This window comes from Miniopterus natalensis, chromosome 2, assembly GCF_054644295.1.
Source record: "Miniopterus natalensis isolate mMinNat1 chromosome 2, mMinNat1.hap1, whole genome shotgun sequence".
Classification (NCBI taxonomy): Eukaryota; Metazoa; Chordata; class Mammalia; order Chiroptera; family Miniopteridae; genus Miniopterus; species Miniopterus natalensis.
Window position 1 is genome coordinate 126,310,554 of NC_142082.1, and position 18,314 is coordinate 126,328,867.

The 18,314-nt window shown below is 37.2% G+C and overlaps 2 protein-coding genes across 3 annotated transcripts in view; one reads left to right on the plus strand and one right to left on the minus strand.

Annotated features, from left to right (window-relative positions):
* Positions 1-2,419: 2,419 nt before the first annotated feature.
* Positions 2,420-16,409, minus strand: THAP2 (THAP domain containing 2). The gene is made up of 3 exons (XM_016198957.2): positions 16,295-16,409; positions 9,325-9,520; positions 2,420-6,871 (listed from the first exon to the last, which is right to left on the minus strand). Exons 1-3 carry the CDS (start codon positions 16,363-16,365, stop codon positions 6,485-6,487), a joined length of 654 nt encoding a protein of 217 aa, XP_016054443.1. The 5' UTR covers positions 16,366-16,409; the 3' UTR covers positions 2,420-6,484.
* Positions 16,410-17,112: 703 nt separating this feature from the next.
* ZFC3H1 (zinc finger C3H1-type containing) overlaps positions 17,113-18,314 on the plus strand; it is a 51,361-nt gene continuing 50,159 nt past the window's right edge. The window contains exon 1 of one of the 2 annotated variants that reach the window (XM_016198924.2): positions 17,113-17,852. In XM_016198924.2, the coding sequence (XP_016054410.2) occupies positions 17,258-17,852 (595 nt within the window). In that variant the 5' untranslated portion in view covers positions 17,113-17,257. The remainder of the gene's footprint in view (positions 17,853-18,314) is intronic. The other variant, XM_016198934.2, reaches the window with a different exon arrangement.

The following is an 18,314-nucleotide window of genomic DNA, read 5'->3' on the forward strand; positions in this document are numbered from 1 at the left end:
ACTGGGTAACATTGTCTGATTTTGTTCTGAATATTTTTATCTCCAACAGAAAATCATGGGCTAGCTGTGTCTGGCCTCTCCTAAGAACACTGTCAGCCTAGTTCCTGGATGTCAGGGGTGATTTTTCTTTTTCTCATGACTGTCTGGCTAAAATTGCATATTAAATAATAAATAATAGTGCTGGTAACTGACCCTTCAAATGAAGGGTCCATATTTCACTTCCATTTTTCTTAGTGTCCAATTCTTGCTGTTGTTCTCCACAAACAAATTATTTTGGCTTAAGACTGAAACAATTTGGGGAATTAACCCTTTGCGGTCGTATGTCTGCTCTCAGCCACCACAGCAAGGAACCGTACGAATCTTAACTCTATTCATTCATGTATCAGTTCATAATTTCTCTGAAAGCTCTTAATTCCGACCAGTACAACACCCATGTCCAAATTTAATATGACCGCAAAGGGTTAATGTAGTTAAGATATATTATTATTTAAAAAAACAACACCACATGATTTTGTGGTGATGGCCAGAGGGAGGGGCTGGGTGGAGGTGGGTAAAGGGGGGAAATAGGGGACATCTGTAATAGTGTCAACAATAAATTTATAAAAACCTCATAATTTTACACTCCAATAATTTTTATAGACTTTAACAATCTTAAAAATATCAACAAAGTCGTTTTCTATTTACTTTAATAGCCATTTTCTAGCAACAGAGGATTTCTGGTTAAGCATTTTTTAAACTTTATTTCTCAAGATACTAGTAGGTATGCTACCCTCTGCCTCTACTCCCCACCCAATACCTCTGAGCAAATTTAAGGTTGAGAAATATTGTATACTCGTAGGACTGTGAGAACGCATTGTTAAAGGCTCTGAAAAGTTAAGGAACTTGAACATCTTTAAATCTTTCCAATAGAGTTAATTCTGTTTTACCAGATTCATTCCTTTCACTCAGAAAACATGAGATTGAGAATTTCTATAGTAACCAGAGCAACAGACTGAAAATTCACTGTTGCATTAATAACCTTTAAATGTCACAGTATAAATACCTATTTGTTTATTTTTTGACAAACAAGTTTGGATTTTTCTGGGATAGACATTTGGTACTTAACACCAATTATAAAAATCATCCCAATGGCAAAAAGCACCTACCATTGCCAGGAAAGTATCAGTGGGTTCTATGTACAATCCCTTTGAATCTAAGTTAAAGGAGTGGTTTAGATTTTTTGAAATCTAATATTTGAACGTCTAATGTATACATGTCAGACCCAAAAAGAAAACAAAACACCTACATACACTGCATTGAAGGAACATAGGAGGTGAAAATAGATACGTAGACAATTACATTATAGTAATATGGCAACTTTATCTAAGTTGTGTATAAAACAGGACTCAAGGAGTAAAGCACTTATGTCACTTTGGTATGTTAAAGCAGCGATTTTCAACCAGTGTGCCACAAGAATTTTTAAAACATGCAGTAATACGTGACTAGTCAGGAGCACTGGCCATTTTCCCCTCAGATTGTCAAATAAAAAAAGTGACAACAGCCAACACTGCAGCAGCCTTCTGGTGTGAATGAATAAAAATTATACCAATTTTTTTGTCAGATTGGCAAAAAATGTATTTTTTGGTCAGCTGCAGAATTTTAGTAATTAATGTATGCTGAGATGAAAAAGGTTAAAAATCACTGTTGAAGGTATCAGAGAGGGAGTGTCAACGCTGAGACTTGACGGATGAGAAGGAGTTGGTTGTTACCAAGCTAAGTGAAAGACAATGTGTAAAGGTTTGGTGGCTAAGAGGAGCATGAAAATAGGAAGTTCAAGAGAATGGAAAAGAGTCAGGGATCAAGTTTGAAATATCTAAATAATTAAACTGAAAATTAATCTGATAGGCACATATCTGCTTTCTTGACATTAAACACAAAGATTTTTTTTAGAAGTTTTTTGAGCACAAATTTTAAAAGCCTAGGCAGTAAATTTAAGACTGCTATGTTGAATTAGAGTCAACTCATTCTAAAAGGGTATTAGGAAGAGGGTATGGAACAGTGAGGGCAGGAACAAATGGAGTATTTTTTTCCCAGCAGCCTTGAAGACATTGACCATGTCTGTCTAGTTCATCCTAGTTTGCTCAATGTCTCTTAGTGAATGTTAAGATAGTATGTTTTGAATTAAAGTATTAAACAATACTTTAATAATCAAAAAGAAAAATCACATCTTGTATCCTTTTAATTAAAATAATGCTTTGATAATCATATCTACAAGTAAATCTTTTTGTTAGCCTCAAATTATTGTCAGGGTAGACAGAATTTTTATAGCCGTTGGTATATCTGGTTTAGATTGCATAACCAGTATTCAAAACATTGCACATAAACTATAATGGACGTTTAGATATAACTTGAGCAACAAAAACGATAATGATAATTCCTCTTCCAGGCTTTACATATCTTTATTTTATTTACATTGGCTTCAATTTAGGGAGAAGAACTTCTACAGAAGTATCACAAGGGGTCGATTTAAGGGAGGACTTCCACTGAAATGTTCATGCACATTTTTTGGAAATAATAGTCATGATAGTAATGTCCTTGGAAAAAAGTTTTTAATATCAACATACTCAGAATACATTTTTTATGAATACAATATGCAGTTATTTAATATATATTATAAAATAATTTTAGAAAGTTTTCAAACTTTCTAAATAGCAAAAGAATCCCATTTTCTGGCATAAAATTGAACCATTTTCTATATATTATACCAAAATTAAAATTTACCCATATTCTAGCATTGAGAAATAAGATAAAATACCAACATTATAAAGTGTACCTAGAAAAGATCAACGATGACTTCATAGACTATTCTTACAATATATATATATAAAATTTTATATTAGTTTTTTGGGAAACATGACTTGTCCTATTTTAATAACATGATTTACATATTTAACAGAGGGCTGTAATGCAGAATAGAAGATTTGGAGGCTGAAGACCAATGTTCAATCTAGAACTTCCTAGATTACTAGCACTCTATCCCTTCTGCCCGTTGGCACAATGTCTGAATGAATAAGTTACATCAGCACAGATTTCTTCAGCTATAAACTGGAGAATCCACCTACCACACAGAATATTTGTGAACAAGAGAACTCATGGGTGCCATAGTGCTTTGTTAACTTTAAGACGCTGAGCTAAAATGTTTTTAAAGATCTGAGTTCACAGTTTGTTATTTTGTAAAAATATCAAATGTCAAATACACTCCAGTACTTGGCTTTGATGTAGTATTTTATTTAGTTACATTTTCCTATTAACAAAGATATCGTTAACAACAAATTTGTTCATTGTTCGTTTTAAAGGGAAAAATGTCGTACAACTCATTAAAAAGACACTGTATGCAATTCAGGCCAACATCAGTGTCCTTTTACTTCCTTTGGTTAAGTCATTAGAAATCTGTTTGTTTGAAAAGTATTTCATTATAAGAAGGTCTGAAGTTTATGTTATCATTAAATTCCAATGCAACATCATTTACCAAAGCACTTCACACATATGTCTTTTATAGCATTTATCATATTGTATAATAAATAATATTTTTTCCCCTCAGACTTTGAGCAACTTAAGGGTAGAAAATAAAGTCCAATTCATCTTTATGTCAAGTTACTAGCCTTGGGCCGGTTCTTTATAGAGGTTAGTGCCTAAGTAGACATAGAATGAATGAACAGAAGATATGGGTTGTGTCCAGCAGAGGACAAAGAGCTATTATAATTCTGATTGGTTTATATTATATGGTCAAAGTGATAGTTGTTTTTTTCTATTACAAGACTAGTTTTAAGGTAGACATATGTATGTTAATGAAAGAATTTGATGCAGATAGAGTTTGGAACATGTTTTCAGGACAGTAACATGAAAATGACATGGGGAAAATACCAAACATTTTTTTTACTTTAAAATTACTGAGTGGTAGTTTATTCAGTGGTCTCAAATAATAATGAACGGAGATTAAGTAACTTTGCTAAAAGCTTGTTGTATTTCATAATGTTCTATTTTTGTGATTTTAAAAATGTTATATTAAGATACCAAGATATTATTGTAAATGGGAATTAGCCTACATTAATTAGTGTTTTGTTTTGTATTGGGGAGGAGTGGTGAACCACATGAGAGTCTGTATTTGGAAAGCATAGTTTTTATGTTTAAATGATTATTTGCCTAATTTACTTTGAGGTATAAAGTAGATATGGTCAAAGTGTTTGCTAATGATTATGACTAGGTATTGGTAAAAAGATAATTTGAAACCATCTTAGAAAAACAACATGTAATGACAGTTCCAAGGAGCTAAATCTAATTATTTAAGATAAAATGACTAACAAGGTTTACAATACAGGGTGGGCAAATGTAGGTTTACAGTTGTTCATATGGAAAATAATACAATAATTAATAAATAATACAAAAATAAATTGTTTCATGTACTCACAACTGTAAACCTACTTCTGCCTCACCTTGTGTACACAAAAGGATTTTCATAAATATTTAAGTGCCTTGTAATTAAAACAGACTTTTCCTACCCTTGCCTTTGTAAAATCTACTTGCTCAGGAGGCATTGCTTATTCAAAGAGGGTGCTAATAATGTAAAAAGACTGTTGGTAGGGTCCAAGCATAACAGCAATCTAAGCCCTAGCCGAGTAGCTCAGTTGGTTAGCATACAGGCCCGATATGGCGCCAAGGTTGCCGGTTCGATCCCTGGTCAGGGTACATACAAGAATCAACCAATGAATACACAAATAAGTGGAACAACAAATCAATATCTCTCTCTCTCATCAATAAATTAAAAAACATTAACCCAGCAATCAAAACAGTTGGGGAAAAAATTTGTTTTTTTTAAATCATCAAGTAGCATTTACCTTATAGGAAAGATTTATAGCAGTTTATGATTAGGCATATGTTACTTTCATATGGTGGTGTCAGAAAGCTTAAATCAGGATTGAATAACTTTGTATGATACATTAATAAAACTTTGCATGATTTGATCAAAGCTATTTGAAGGAAAGTATTCTTATTAAACGTTTATCTGGTGAAGTAAGGCAAATCCTTTAATTGGTCAAGTGGCAACTATAAGAATAGTACTGATATTCCATTTTGTAAAATAATTAGCACTTGTATAGCTTTATTCAGAGACACATGTATTTTTGTAGAGAACTATATTTTACTTCCCTTATGCAGTACGGTTGTTCTATTCTACTCTCACAAAGAAACGAGATAAACAGCAAGCTGAGTGGTTGAGCATTGACCTATGATCAGGAGATAGAGGTTCGATACCTGGTCAGGGCACGTACCTGGGTTTGGGGCTCGATCCCCAGTAGGGGACATGCAGGAGGCAGCTGATCAATGACTCTCTAATCATTGATGTTTCTGTCTCTCCCCCTCCCTTCCTCTCTCTGAAATCAATAAAGATATATTAAAAAAAAAAAAGCAAAGCAAGCTGGTGTGTAAGATAAATCGATTCCATTTTAAGTTTTAAGTTGTAAAGCTACAATATGCTAAGTACTGTTTTATAATTAAATTCTACTTTAGGTTTATGGGGGGGAAAAGCTTGAAAGTTTTGGTATCAATATACCTGAAGGCAGAGGGAGTTTCCTAACATGGAACTTAATTTGCTTAATACATCAATTTTGAAATTCCAAATGTATTGGTTTTATTTTGAGTAAAACAGTAGTATACAAGTAGTATACAGTTATTTTGTTTAATTAAAGTAAAAGCCAGATCTTGGTCTCTGCATTATTTCACAACATATTTTCTTAGAAGGTTGATATAATCGTTAACAGTTTTTACTAGTCTGAGGTACTCGAGGCCTTACTAGCCTGGATGACTCAAGGGTACTTCACATTCAAAAATATTTTCAAAATACTTTACAACCCATTTTAAAAGATAATATTCTTAGGACGGAGGGTCATGATTAGCTCACTTTTACTGTTAGAAAGGTACAGAAAGTTTAAATAAAAGAACTTGCCCTGTACCTCAGGCTTTTTAAAAACAAAGTTTCCAAATCACAGTGTCAATAATAATTAAATTAATATAAAATCTAGCAATTTTAAAGTCTTATTTAATGTTGGTTAACTCCTACTTACCATCTTACTTACAATGTAGTATCTCAACTTTGGTACACAAAAACATTTTTTTTGTTATATAAACACATTACTTGTCATAGACGTTTTTAAAAGTTGTTTAAAAAGGCAAAACCACAACATATCTTGCAAAATTTCCTAGCAAAATTTTAAAGTATGTAATTCTCATGTAAGGCACTTCCATGCTTTTTCAAATAAGTTTCATAAAGTTTTCCATTTTTGTAATCAAGTCTTCATAAGTTATACAGTAATGTTACTTCAAGTAAAACTTTATTAAGTGCCCAATTTTGGCATTATTTCCTTAAATATCTTTACCTTGGAATAAAGGATGGGCATCAAGATCTACGCAGGCTAATCTTAAATGAAAGTACTCTAGATTGGTTTTAGATTTAGAGAATTGGTAACATTTTATCTTGTTGGTCTTGTTCAAGAATCTGGAAATCCTCCAAAGGAAGACTGCTTAAGGCAGTTGGTAAAATGTGTTCGGATGTGCCCTTAGGTAATATGTTATTTGCTTCTAGATTCTTCACCAAGCATGTCGCTTTGATCCATCTTCGAGTTGCTCTGCGTTCTTTTTGTAGGCAAGTTTTCATTTTCCTTCTTAAACTTGCTATTTCTTTTTCTAGTTTAATTATCCTCTTTTTTGCCTCCATAGGATTCCTAAAGGCGTAACTGTGTTCAAGTAGCACTTGCTGACTACTAATGTTTGATTTTAAATTAGATGGTCCGGTTGGAGTACAAATGTTTTTCTTCAGAAGATTCCGTGACTTGAGTTTCTGGGCCAAATAAAATTAGAGGGTTGTACAGAAATTAAACAATATCACAAATAAATAAATTTTGTCCAGGTTTGTGTAACAGTATTTAAACTGCTCTTTTAAAAACTGATTTTAAAAGACAGAAAACCTCACCAACCCATCTCATGTAATCATGGATTCACGTTTCTAAACCAGCTGAATTAAATAACTCCAGCCACCTACTTCTTTTTGTTTTCCCTTTACTGAGAGATACAAACATTAGTTTGGAAACAGACAATGGACTTCCAAGGTCTCGTCCAAATTATTGATTTTATGGAGACTTTACATATCTTTTGCAATTTGCTCACCAAGGCCAATATAATGTATTTAGACATTTGGTTTATGGGATACTGACTTGATCTCTTTTTTAGGTAAATGTTATTTTCTCAGTATTTCAGACCTTGGGTCCTACTTGATAAAAATATATCCCCAAATATCAAACTCCTGAATAGATTTAGTACTTATTAATTGCTCAGTTACAGCTTCCATTCAAGGCTTTAAAATGTAGGCAGACATTTTTGCCCAAATCAGAAACCTGAGGACCCTTTTTTCCTTTTTCACTTTCATTCAATTAGTCATTAAGTCCTATTAATTTGACATCCTATATATCTTTATCATGAATCACCTCTCTAGTATTCTTTTTTAAAAATTATTATTAAATTTATTGAGGTGATATTGGCTAATGTGATCACATAGGTTTCAGGTGTGGGTTTCTATGTTTTAGGACCTGTATATTGTGCACTGTGTGCCCCCCACCCAAAGTCAAATCTTCTCCGGGCACCATGTATTAGGCCCCCTTCACCCCTACTCCCCTCTCTAGCATTCTTAATGCTACTCCCCACATCAGGTATATATAGTATCTAGCTTGAACATGTTAAAAACTTCTTTATTGATTCCCACCACATCTGGATCCTCACTAATCTGTATTCTGCCAGCAGAATAATTTTTCTACCAGATTTGATGTTTCTATACTGGCTGAATTCCTCCTTGCCTCCCCATTATCTAAAGAAAAAGAAATCTTTATATGGTATACTATGCTATTTAGGATTTTACCCATTCTGCCACTCATGATCTTGACTTGGACTCCAGCAATACTACACCACTTGTAGTTCCCAACTATATCATAACCTTATAACTTTGTGCCTTTCGTTCATTCAACAAACATTTATTGAAACACACAGGAACTTATTTATGAATTCTTGGGAACACAATGGTGAACAAATTGGACAAATATGGTTCCTATCCTCACAAAACCTACAACTGGCATGCCCTCTGCCTAGAGGAACTGGCAGGGACACTTTTTTGATCTTTACATCCTTAGCATCTGACTTAGAGTCTCACATAATGTAAAGTTCAGTAAATACTTGTTGAATGAATAAATGATCAAAATATCAAAAGTAAGGTATGCTTCAAGTTCAGCAAGTAGCTGAGTGTCACTGTGCCAGGCGCTATCTGAGTTGCTGAGGATCTGGAGTGAACAGGACAAAGTCTTGCTCTGTGGAGCGTTTCTCGTATCCGTGATAACCTGCTCTCGTATCCGTGATAACCTGCTCACCACAGTCTTCCCCACCCAAATATTAACTCATGCACACTTACAAATTCTTCTGTCACAAATAACTCAAGAAAAGCGGTTTTTCCTCTCAGAGGAAAAGATGCCCGTCCTCCTTTTCAAAGTTAACCTCTCTATTTTTGTTCATCCTACCCCTTTTTATTTTTTGGAGACCCTGTTTTTCTCAATTAGCTTTTTCCTTTCTGATCAGATCTTCCTCATCTATGTAAAATATTGTTTTAATACATCCATCCTGTACCTTAATTCTTTCCTTCCTTTTAAATATCACTTAGTAACATTTGATTATTTTGCATTCACCCTTCAACCCACTGGCTTTTGTTCTTATCATGCTATTGCAGTTGTTCTGCGCTGGGTCAAGAACCCTCTCCTAAATTCCAAACTCCAAGCTCAAGCCCAGCCTAAATGCTTGAGCTCTATGAAGTTTTCTGTTATACCTCTCTCTGAACTTACATTCTTTGGTATAGTTCTGGTATTCTTTGGGTGAAGTGTTCTTAAATAACTTGGCACACGTTTTGTATGTCATCTTAAAATCAGAGCAGAGTGATGCTAGATGTTTCATTACTCATGATTTCTCAGTTTTACCAATGGTTCAGTTATTATCAATTATTATTCAGTTATTATCAAATATTATCAATTATTACTGATAATAATTGGTAGTAAAGTAAAATTACAGTATAGGAAATTTGGATTAGGGAAAGACTTGAGCTCTAATACTGGCCTGCACCTTTACTGCACAAGAGGGAATTTTGCGACTTTCTTGAGGCATATCATCATATATGAATTTCAATATATTCTGAATTGTTCCATTTTATAAACAAAAAAAAAAAGGTTCTAAAAATGGGGTACAAAAAGCAACATTACCTACCATAGACTTTATATGAGTACAAAAATCAAAAATGGTTGGAACAGCATCCATTTTAAGTCGTCGGGTTTGTCCTGTTAGGTCAAAACAGGAGGCTTCAAAATGCTTTGAACAAAGAAAAGTGTGTTTTCCTGGCACAAAATTTTTGCGCCTAACCAGACGAACCCATTCTTTTCTTCTTTTAGGATCCAAAGGAAACCTTAAAAAAAAAAAAAAAAAAAAGGGCATCTCAAATTCCAACTAGCATACTTCTGGTCGTACCTAAATGATTAAAACATATTTTAAGTGGTGATGATTTAAAATGTCCTCAATTTATATAAAAATTTTTAAATTTCCAATATCCAGACACTGGAACAGAAACCAATTCGTGCTAATTTTTCTAAGTTGTAAAAAAATTAATAAAAAACTGACTTGAGTGATTTTATATTTCGGTGCTTTAAAAAGAGATCTTTTTTCCTACTCTAGTCCTTAACATGGGCAGTAAAAATAAACAAGATTAAATTGATCTAGGCCCTGGCTGGGTAGCTCAACTGGTTAGAGTGTCATCCTGATATGCCAAGGTTGCTGGTTCAATCCCTAGTTGGGGCACAATAAGAATCAACCAATGAATGCATAAATAAGTGGAACAACAAATCGATGTCTCTCTCTCTTCCTCTCTCTAAAATAAAAATAAAAAAGACTAAATTGATCTAGATTAAGCTTGCATAGAACCTTATAAGCAGGAGTAACTTCACATTGCACATATACATGGTCAAGACAAATCAAATTATCTACAGATTAAATTTTATCAAGGAAAGCCTAGATAGATTCTGGTATGCCTTCCTCTGTGTTCCCTCATTATGATACCACACTGTTTTGTAATTTTTCCATTTTAATAAATTTTCACAGAAAAGTAGATTATAAATTTCCTGAGGCCAGGAATCATTGTATTATTTTATCTTTTTGTTTGTTTGCTAATCCTCACCCAAGGATTCACTTTTTCCATTGATTTTTAGAGAGTGGAAGGAAGGGGGGGAGGGAAAGAGAGATACATGGATGTGAGATACATTGATCGGTTGGCATGTGCTCTGACCAGGGCTGGGGATGGAACCCACAACCCAGGTTCATGCCCTTGACTGGGAATCTTACCGGAGATCCTTTGGTGCCTGGGCCAATGCTCTGGCCACTGAGCCATGCTGGCCAGGGCTTATCTCTTTAACACTTAGTACAGTGCCTTGCAACAGTAAGGAATCAACAAAAATTTGCTTAATTAAAATGAGACAGAATATATAAATTAATAACTCACTGTATTACTTCCATGTAAATAGCACATATATATGTACATATATATGTATATTAAAAAACTATATACATCTTTATTGATTTCAAAGAGAAGGGAGGGGGGAGAGAGAGAAACATCAATGATGCAAGAATCATTGATTGACTGCCTCCTGCACGCCCCCTGCTGGGGATCAAGCCTGCAATCTGGGCATGTGCCTAGATGGTGAGTCAAACTTCAATCTCCTGGATCATAGGTCGATGCTCAACCACTGAGCCATGCCAGCCGGCCTAAACAGCATATGTTTTTTAAAAAATGATCTCTTAAGCTATGTAGTACAGTAGAAATCATAATTACAAAAAGTAAAATGCTGCTGACAAGCCCAGCAGGAATGCTTTTCCTTTCATATTTATTTCAAATATAAAATATACTAATATGTATCCAGTTAAGGAAGAGAAAAATATAAGGGACTGTCAAAAATTTTAGTGGTAACTGTGTTGACTGACTTGGAAACATAAGAATCAACATTCACATGTAACAACTTTGCATTCAGTTCTTTAAGATTGATTACCTTATCCTTTTAAGTATTAATTATGAACTGAATAGTGTTTAAAAAGAACCATTCATGTTAGAAGATCATGTGACTCAGAAGTCCCTAACTGAAGCTTCACTAGGTAACAGCTTTGGTTGTATCAGATATCTGGGGTTTTCTCAAATGACCAGCAGTGAGGGGCACAAAGAGATGAAAGCCCAGATTTACTAGTAAATACCTCCAATCTCTTGTCCCTATCCCCTCAACCCCAAACATATCCTGATCTGAAGATACTAGCATTTGTATGTCACTCTACAGTTCATGCTTTCATATATGTAAGTTTTTTCTATTTCATTAGAAACCTCTGATAAATGTATCTACTCTACTTACCCCTCACCTATTAATAAAATGTATTCTCATTTCAAAGATCTCTGTTCCAATATTCAATAGTTTGGAAGTACTTCCTGTGACCTAAGCTAAAAAAAAATCAAGCTTTACTTTATAAACACTAAACTTACTAATTTTTCTTGTTGGGGGCCTCAATAAAGACTCAGAATTTACAAACTAGGTACTATAACTGGATTATCATTTGTATAAGACTCTTCAGAAATATGAAGCTTTCAGATATTTAATGTTTTTAAGCTCTTTTTAAAACTACCTAATTATGAAATCAGTGCCTCGAATTGAACCTTAACTTGAACAAACTTTATTTCCTTCTTTAAGACTCAATTTAGGAATCCTATCTTCCTAAAGAAGTTTCTCATGATCAGAAGACTAGGTTAGATGTTCCTATATGATATAGGACTAACATCACTGTATTCTAATTGCTTGCTTTTCTTCCTTTTTTGAGAGAGGAGAGGAGAGAGAGAAACATCTATCAGTTGCCTCCTGCAAGTGCCCCAACTGGGAATCGACCCCAACATAAGGCTCCAACAGCCACATGGGCCAGGGCTAATTGCTTGCCTTTCTATCCCCACCACTAGATCATTAAATTTCTCCTAGCTGGGAACTGTTTTCCACTATATCCTGTTAAGTAAGCACTCAATGAACTTTTCCAAGTGAATCAATGAATAAATGAACTAATGGGGTTAGCTTAGCATTACTAAATAATGTTTAGTTATCTGTGTTTATGTAACAGTTTTATATTTGATTTTGGATAATGCTTTTATACAGCATCAACCATAACCATATTTTGCATGTGTTGTTTGGATTTTTCTTAGTATATTCAAAGGGTGGTAGATATTAGCTCATAGTTGAATTTAAGTAATAATAAATCATCCTGTAAATATTTAAAAAATAACATAGTGGTAACAGATAGATATATGTTTGTCTGCACCATAATAGAACCAGGCTTTCAGAAACATTAGATGTTTTGGAAAAAAATCACTCAACATTTTAAACAATGCTATTTTGCTTGGTTGGGTCTTTAATAAATGGCTGAATGCCTCTTATATTCCAAGCACTGTCCTAGGCACTGTCCCAAGCACTGAACACATAGTGGTAAACAAAACTGACCTACTTTTATGGTATCTACCTTCTACTAAGGGTATACTGTAATGAGGAAGATAAGAGGATTGGACAGCTTGATGCAGAAGAATGGCTGACAACATTGTCTCTCAAGTCAAATCAGGGGTTAATCTTGGTTCCTTTACATAATTAACAGCTAGGTAACTTCAGGCAAGTTATGCAACCTTTTCAGGCCTTAGTTTTATTATCTATAAAGGTACCATTATAATGGTATCTAGTGTGGTTCTAGGGATTAAATGAGACAGTTTATGGCAAATGGTAAATAAATGCTATTTGTTAGTATAAAAGTAATTACGAGGTCAAATGGCACCATAAAACAGGAATAGCTAATCTAGTCTGGAGGCTTTAGGATAGTAGGAATTAGCTAGGGGAATTAGCGTGGGAATAGTGAAGAATGTTATGACATGAAATGATGCCAGAGGGCTTTCTAAGTTAGAGTAATTTTGAACTTTATCCAAAATGGCATTGGTAAGCCACGATAAGTCTTATTTTATAGAGCTGACTGTTAACAGAAAGTGTTTTAACTGGCTGTTAAACAGCCATTATTAAAAATTAAATCATGTAAATTTACAATAAATTAAAAACAAAGGTAATACTAAAAACCCATTACTTCTTATTTTAGTATTATCAATACTTTTTTTTAAGTTTTTTATTGATTTCCGAGAGAAGGGAGAGGGAGAAATAGAAACATAGATGAAAACATCAATTGGCTGCTTCCTGCATGCCCCCTACTGGGCACTGAGCCAAAACCTGGGCATGTGCCCTGACTGGGAATTCAACCAGTGACCTCCCAGTGCATGGGACAACGCTCAACCAAATGAGCCACACTGGCAAGGTATATTATCTATTTTCTTAAAATTATTTATGTCTGGTATATCTGTATGGTAAATATGCTACATAGAATAGTGTGGCACTGTACATTTCTTCCCAACTTTATGATGTCATGTTGGTAGTTTGAAACCAGCCAGGGTAGGAGTATTTATATCATAGAAGTAGGGCAAATACTACAAATCAGGGCTTTCCCCTTCCCTGGAGATTCTGTTGTTAAGCATTTGGCAATACATTATTGATTACAGAAGAGAAGTTTGGAGTACAGGAATGGAAGTAGTGAACCAGCTAAGAGGTTGATATAATGATCCAGTCAAAAGGGAATGGGGAGAAGTCAAGGAAGGATGACCTTCCAGTTTCTGGGTAGATGTTGTTTTCATTTACTGAGAAAGGGCTTATGGGAAATGGAGTAGTTTGAGGGAAGGGCAAGCTTATTAGTACAGTTTGGATATAAATCTGAGGAACTGGAGAGAACAGGGAAATACTGAGACACTTGGCCTATAGGTCTGGAACTCATTAGAGAGTTGGACTGGAGATAATTGATTTGAGAAGCATCAACAAGTAATGTTAAGTGAGACCACAGGAACAGCTGAAATCTTTTTAATAAGGCCACAGAAGTAAGTGAAAACCACAAAATTAGTGTCAAGTAATTCAAAAGTAGAGAGTATTTCAAGGAGGAAATGATCACACGCCATGAAAAAGGAATGTAGGAGTGACAACTCATGTTAGCAAGAGCAGTTTCAGAAAACTATTGGTGAGACCTAGTCTGGAAGGGCTAAGAAATAAGAGAAATGAAGACAGTTACATTTAGGCAACACAAGTTGTACATGAGAATAAAGGAGGCTACCAATGTCTTAGGAGAGGAGTTAATTTAATATTGTTTGTATTTATAAAATAGAAATGTATTGTGAATAATGTTATATGGAAAGGAAGTATGCATGCTTCTGCATCACTGTGCTTCTCTTAAACATTCAGTATTATTGGTGCCTTGCCTTTTCCTTCTCTCATCTTCCAAATCAAATTATCAAATACAGTAGTATCTCCTCAAATATTTCTCAGATCTGTCCCACTTCTTTCCATCCTGTCATTACTACTATAGTCGAGGCCACTGGATGTCTCCCTTGTTTTATGACAGGCTCCTGTTTTTTCTCTATCAAATCTCACCTCTTCTAGTCTACTGCTGGTTGTGCCAGCAAAGAAGTACATTGTATAGTTCAGTTGACACTATAGCAGAATTCCCTGTGAAAGAAACAATAGGTAAGTGAATGTTCTTTAATAAGCTTCTTTATCATCAAATTCATCTCTTGATGATGCTTAACCAGCACTTTAAATAACACTATTCTCCACACTTCAACCAGAGGACTTTTTAATATGCACATTTAATCATGGCATTCTTTTAAAACCCTCCACGGCTTCTTAAGTACTAATGGATAAAATAGAAAATTCTTAAAGGAGCATATAGGACCAAATCTATGTCACCATTTGGTCTCATTTGAAATTTCACATCCTTTTAGAAGTGTTCTTTGACTTTACAAGGCTAAGTTAGTTCTTCCTGAATGTCTTTTCTGTAGCACTTATCTGTAATTATGTTTGTCTTTCTTTCTCATGACATGCTAAACTCCAGGAACATAAGAATTTTCTGGAACCCTATCACGCAAATAAGAAGTCGGTACACATTTGGTGGATGAATGAATAAAGCACTACATTTGCATGAAGTAGTTGAAAACAGAAACATCACAAAGATTTTTTTTTCAGTGGCAACTTTTAATAAGGGAGTAAACTTAGTCATCATGAGGTAGGGAAAAGGTCAAGGATATGATTTCCCACATTCTAAGATTGTATTAAGTTGTGAGGTATATAAAAATCAGAACTGTTTGCACTTAACCTTTTTTAAAATATGTTTTTATAGTTTTGTTTTTTTTTTTTTAGAGAGAGAAAGAGGAAGGAAAAGGGAGAGAACATCGACTGGTTGCCTCCTGCAGGCACCCTGACTGGGGATTGAACCCAAAACCTAGGTATGTACCCTGACCAGGAATGGAACGAGCGACCTTCCTGTGCATAGGACTATGCTCAACAGAGCCACACCACACCCTCCAGGGCTGCACTTAACTTTTTTAATGATTCTTTTTTTCAGTCACATGGCAGGCAGTTGCAGAGAAGGTAAACATTTACTTACTGTATATCATATAGTGTTCAAAGTACTTTCAAGAGTTCTGATTTGAGAGAGCTAACTAATTTTGATTGTTCTTCCTGCAAAGGAAGGGGAAAAAAGAAACTAGGTTCTTTTTATTACTCTGTTCTAGTAAGAACAGAGCTTATCTTTTGCATTTTCATTAACATCGCTGAATTCCACGATTATCATCCGTGATGACTCAGTTCCTCCGCAGAGTTACTCTGTGCGACTATTAGAAATCTAATCCTTCCCTTGTCAACTCAGCTAGTAAGGATTTCCTGATTTTAACGGGAACACAGTAGGCTTTAAGGTGATTGCCGACTTGAACAGAAAGATACCTTACGCGTCATTCATGTCAAGACCCGTCTAATACCTGGAAATAAAAGGGTAGAAAATCAAGGTAGCCTCCTGTCACTTTTACAAGGAGTAATCACCGTACAGAACTGGGATTTCTTTTTATAAAGTGAGTAAATCTTCCCCGAGGGGAGAGAAATATTGGACAGATTTGAGAAACACACAAAGGGAAAAGACTATAATGCTTCCCTGCTACCACCAGGGTAGTGAAGTTACGAGAATTAGCAGAATTCCCGGGTTCCTTCCACAAAAGCAATAACCTGGCAGCTCGCGCCCCCGCCCGCGCCCCCGCCCCGGTTACCTGTGGAAGCTGACGTTAATGTGCTTGTTGTAGGTAGCAGCACAGCCCGCCGCGGCGCAATTGGTCGGCATCTCCCTTTCCCCCTCATTCGGCGCTGTCGTGAGCCCGGTCTGAGGCGCCGTCTGCTACGCTTCCCTCGGGCGGGATGGACAAGTGAGGCGGGGAGAGGCCCCCCCAGCGGAGTCGTGGGAGCGGGGTGGGAAGAAAGGGTGTGTTTGTGTGTGCGTCGGGTGGCGGGGGTCGACCTTCCCTTTCTCTTTATTAATATGGCGGACTTGAGACAGCCGAGCCCTCGGTCCCGCAGCTCCAGTCGCCTTCTTTTGCCTTCACCAACATGGCGGGCACAACCCTACTCTCTCCCTGGCCCCCCAAAAGGTAGCGGGACTACTGCGTCTCTTTAACAGCCGTCCTCGGACCAATTAAAAAAGAAGAGGTATTACCCACCGCCCCGCCCCCCATCTCTACGATACTGTCTCCGGGCCGAGATTAAGAACAGGCCCGCCCGTTTCAACACGCACCCAGATATTCCAATCCAGAGTCTAAGGTGGGTGTGAGTTGTCGGCTAGAAGGACAAACCCTAAGACAGGGAAGAAAAACTACAAATCCCACTGAGAATCGCGCGGTCTTAATAATTATCGCGGGAACTGAGAGCCTTGTTTCCGGTGTGCCGCAGGAAGTGACGTCGCGGGCAGAGCCACTTTCAGGAGCCCTTTTCTCGCGAGGCGGAAGAAACCCGCTCGCGGAGGAGCAAGGGGGCGCTAGGGTAGGGAACTGGGTTGCGACAGTCCGGCGAGAAAGAGCTTGGGTGCCGGGAAGTTGGGGAGCAGAACCCGCTAGGTGTCCGAGTAGGGTAAGGCCGCACCAACCGGGTCCGTTAGAAGAGAAGGGACCGAGGAGGAAGCTAATTGTCGGGCGGTTCCCCGGACGGAGGGCTAAGGTTGTGTGGAAGGCGCTGCCCCCGGGATGGCGACCGCAGATACTCCGGCCCCAGCCTCCAGTGGCCTCTCACCCAAGGAAGAAGGGGAGCTAGAAGATGGGGAGATCAGCGATGACGATAATAGCCAGATACGGAGCCGGAGCAGCAGCAGCAGCAGCGGCTGCGGGCTGTTACCGTATCCACGACGAAGGCCTCCTCACCCGGCCCGGGGCGGTGGATCCGGCGGAGGCGGTGGCTCGTCGTCGTCGTCGTCCTCTTCTCAGCAGCAGCTGAGGAATTTCTCACGCTCGCGGCACGCGTCGGAGCGGGGCCACCTCAGGGGACACAACAGCTACCGACCCAAAGAGCCGTTCCGATCTCACCAGCCCTCCGTGCGGATGCCTTCGAGCTCGCTGTCCGAAAGCAACCCCCGACCGTCCTTCTGGGAACGGAGCCACATCGCCTTGGACCGTTTCCGCTTTCGAGGCAGGCCTTACCGGGGTGGGAGTCGCTGGAGTCGGGGTCGTGGAGGGGGTGACCGAGGAGGCAAGCCGGGGGGCAGACCACCTCTGGGGGGAGGACCGGGATCCGGATTCAACGGCAGTCAGAGCTGGCGTGAGCCCTCCCCACCTCGGAAGAGTTGTATCCTTAACGTGGCGGTCGGCCCTGGGTGTGTCACTAAAGTTTCCCTTTAGCGTCATTACTAGGTCTTTGAGATGAGTAACTTCTCTGAACCGTCAGAGCCGCTAATTTGTTACTTAAAGTAAGTTTTTTGGTAATAATCCCATGTGTCACACTGTAGTGTTTTTAAAGATTGTTTTATTGGGTATATTGTTTTTTAACATTACCGTGTCATGGTTTGGGGCCAAGCTAGTGGAATCTAAGACTAAAATCAGATTTGTAATAGTACATCAGAAGCCCACGTTTCATTAGCATTTGTTTTTGCTGGTACAGGAACGTTATATGTGAGGTCAACTTGGATTGTTAGAGGGGGCAAAATACATAGTTACAAACAATTTGGGGAATAGTGTTCTTTTATCATATTACACTTTGATACTGTAAATTACGAAATTTCATTCTGCCTAATCCTACCGTTTCTGTTTA

What these genes read in the sequence shown, in the direction of transcription:
- THAP2 (XM_016198957.2), bottom strand. Translation starts at nt 16,365, where the DNA reads ATGCCGACCAATTGCGCCGCGGCGGGCTGTGCTGCTACCTACAACAAG. An exon ending in ATTAACGTCAGCTTCCACAG is followed by an intron (nt 9,521 to 16,294) that starts GTAACCGGGGCG and finishes TTTTTTTTTAAG; the next exon opens with GTTTCCTTTGGATCCTAAAA. An exon ending in GTACTCATATAAAGTCTATG is followed by an intron (nt 6,872 to 9,324) that starts GTAGGTAATGTT and finishes TATTTGGCCCAG; the next exon opens with AAACTCAAGTCACGGAATCT.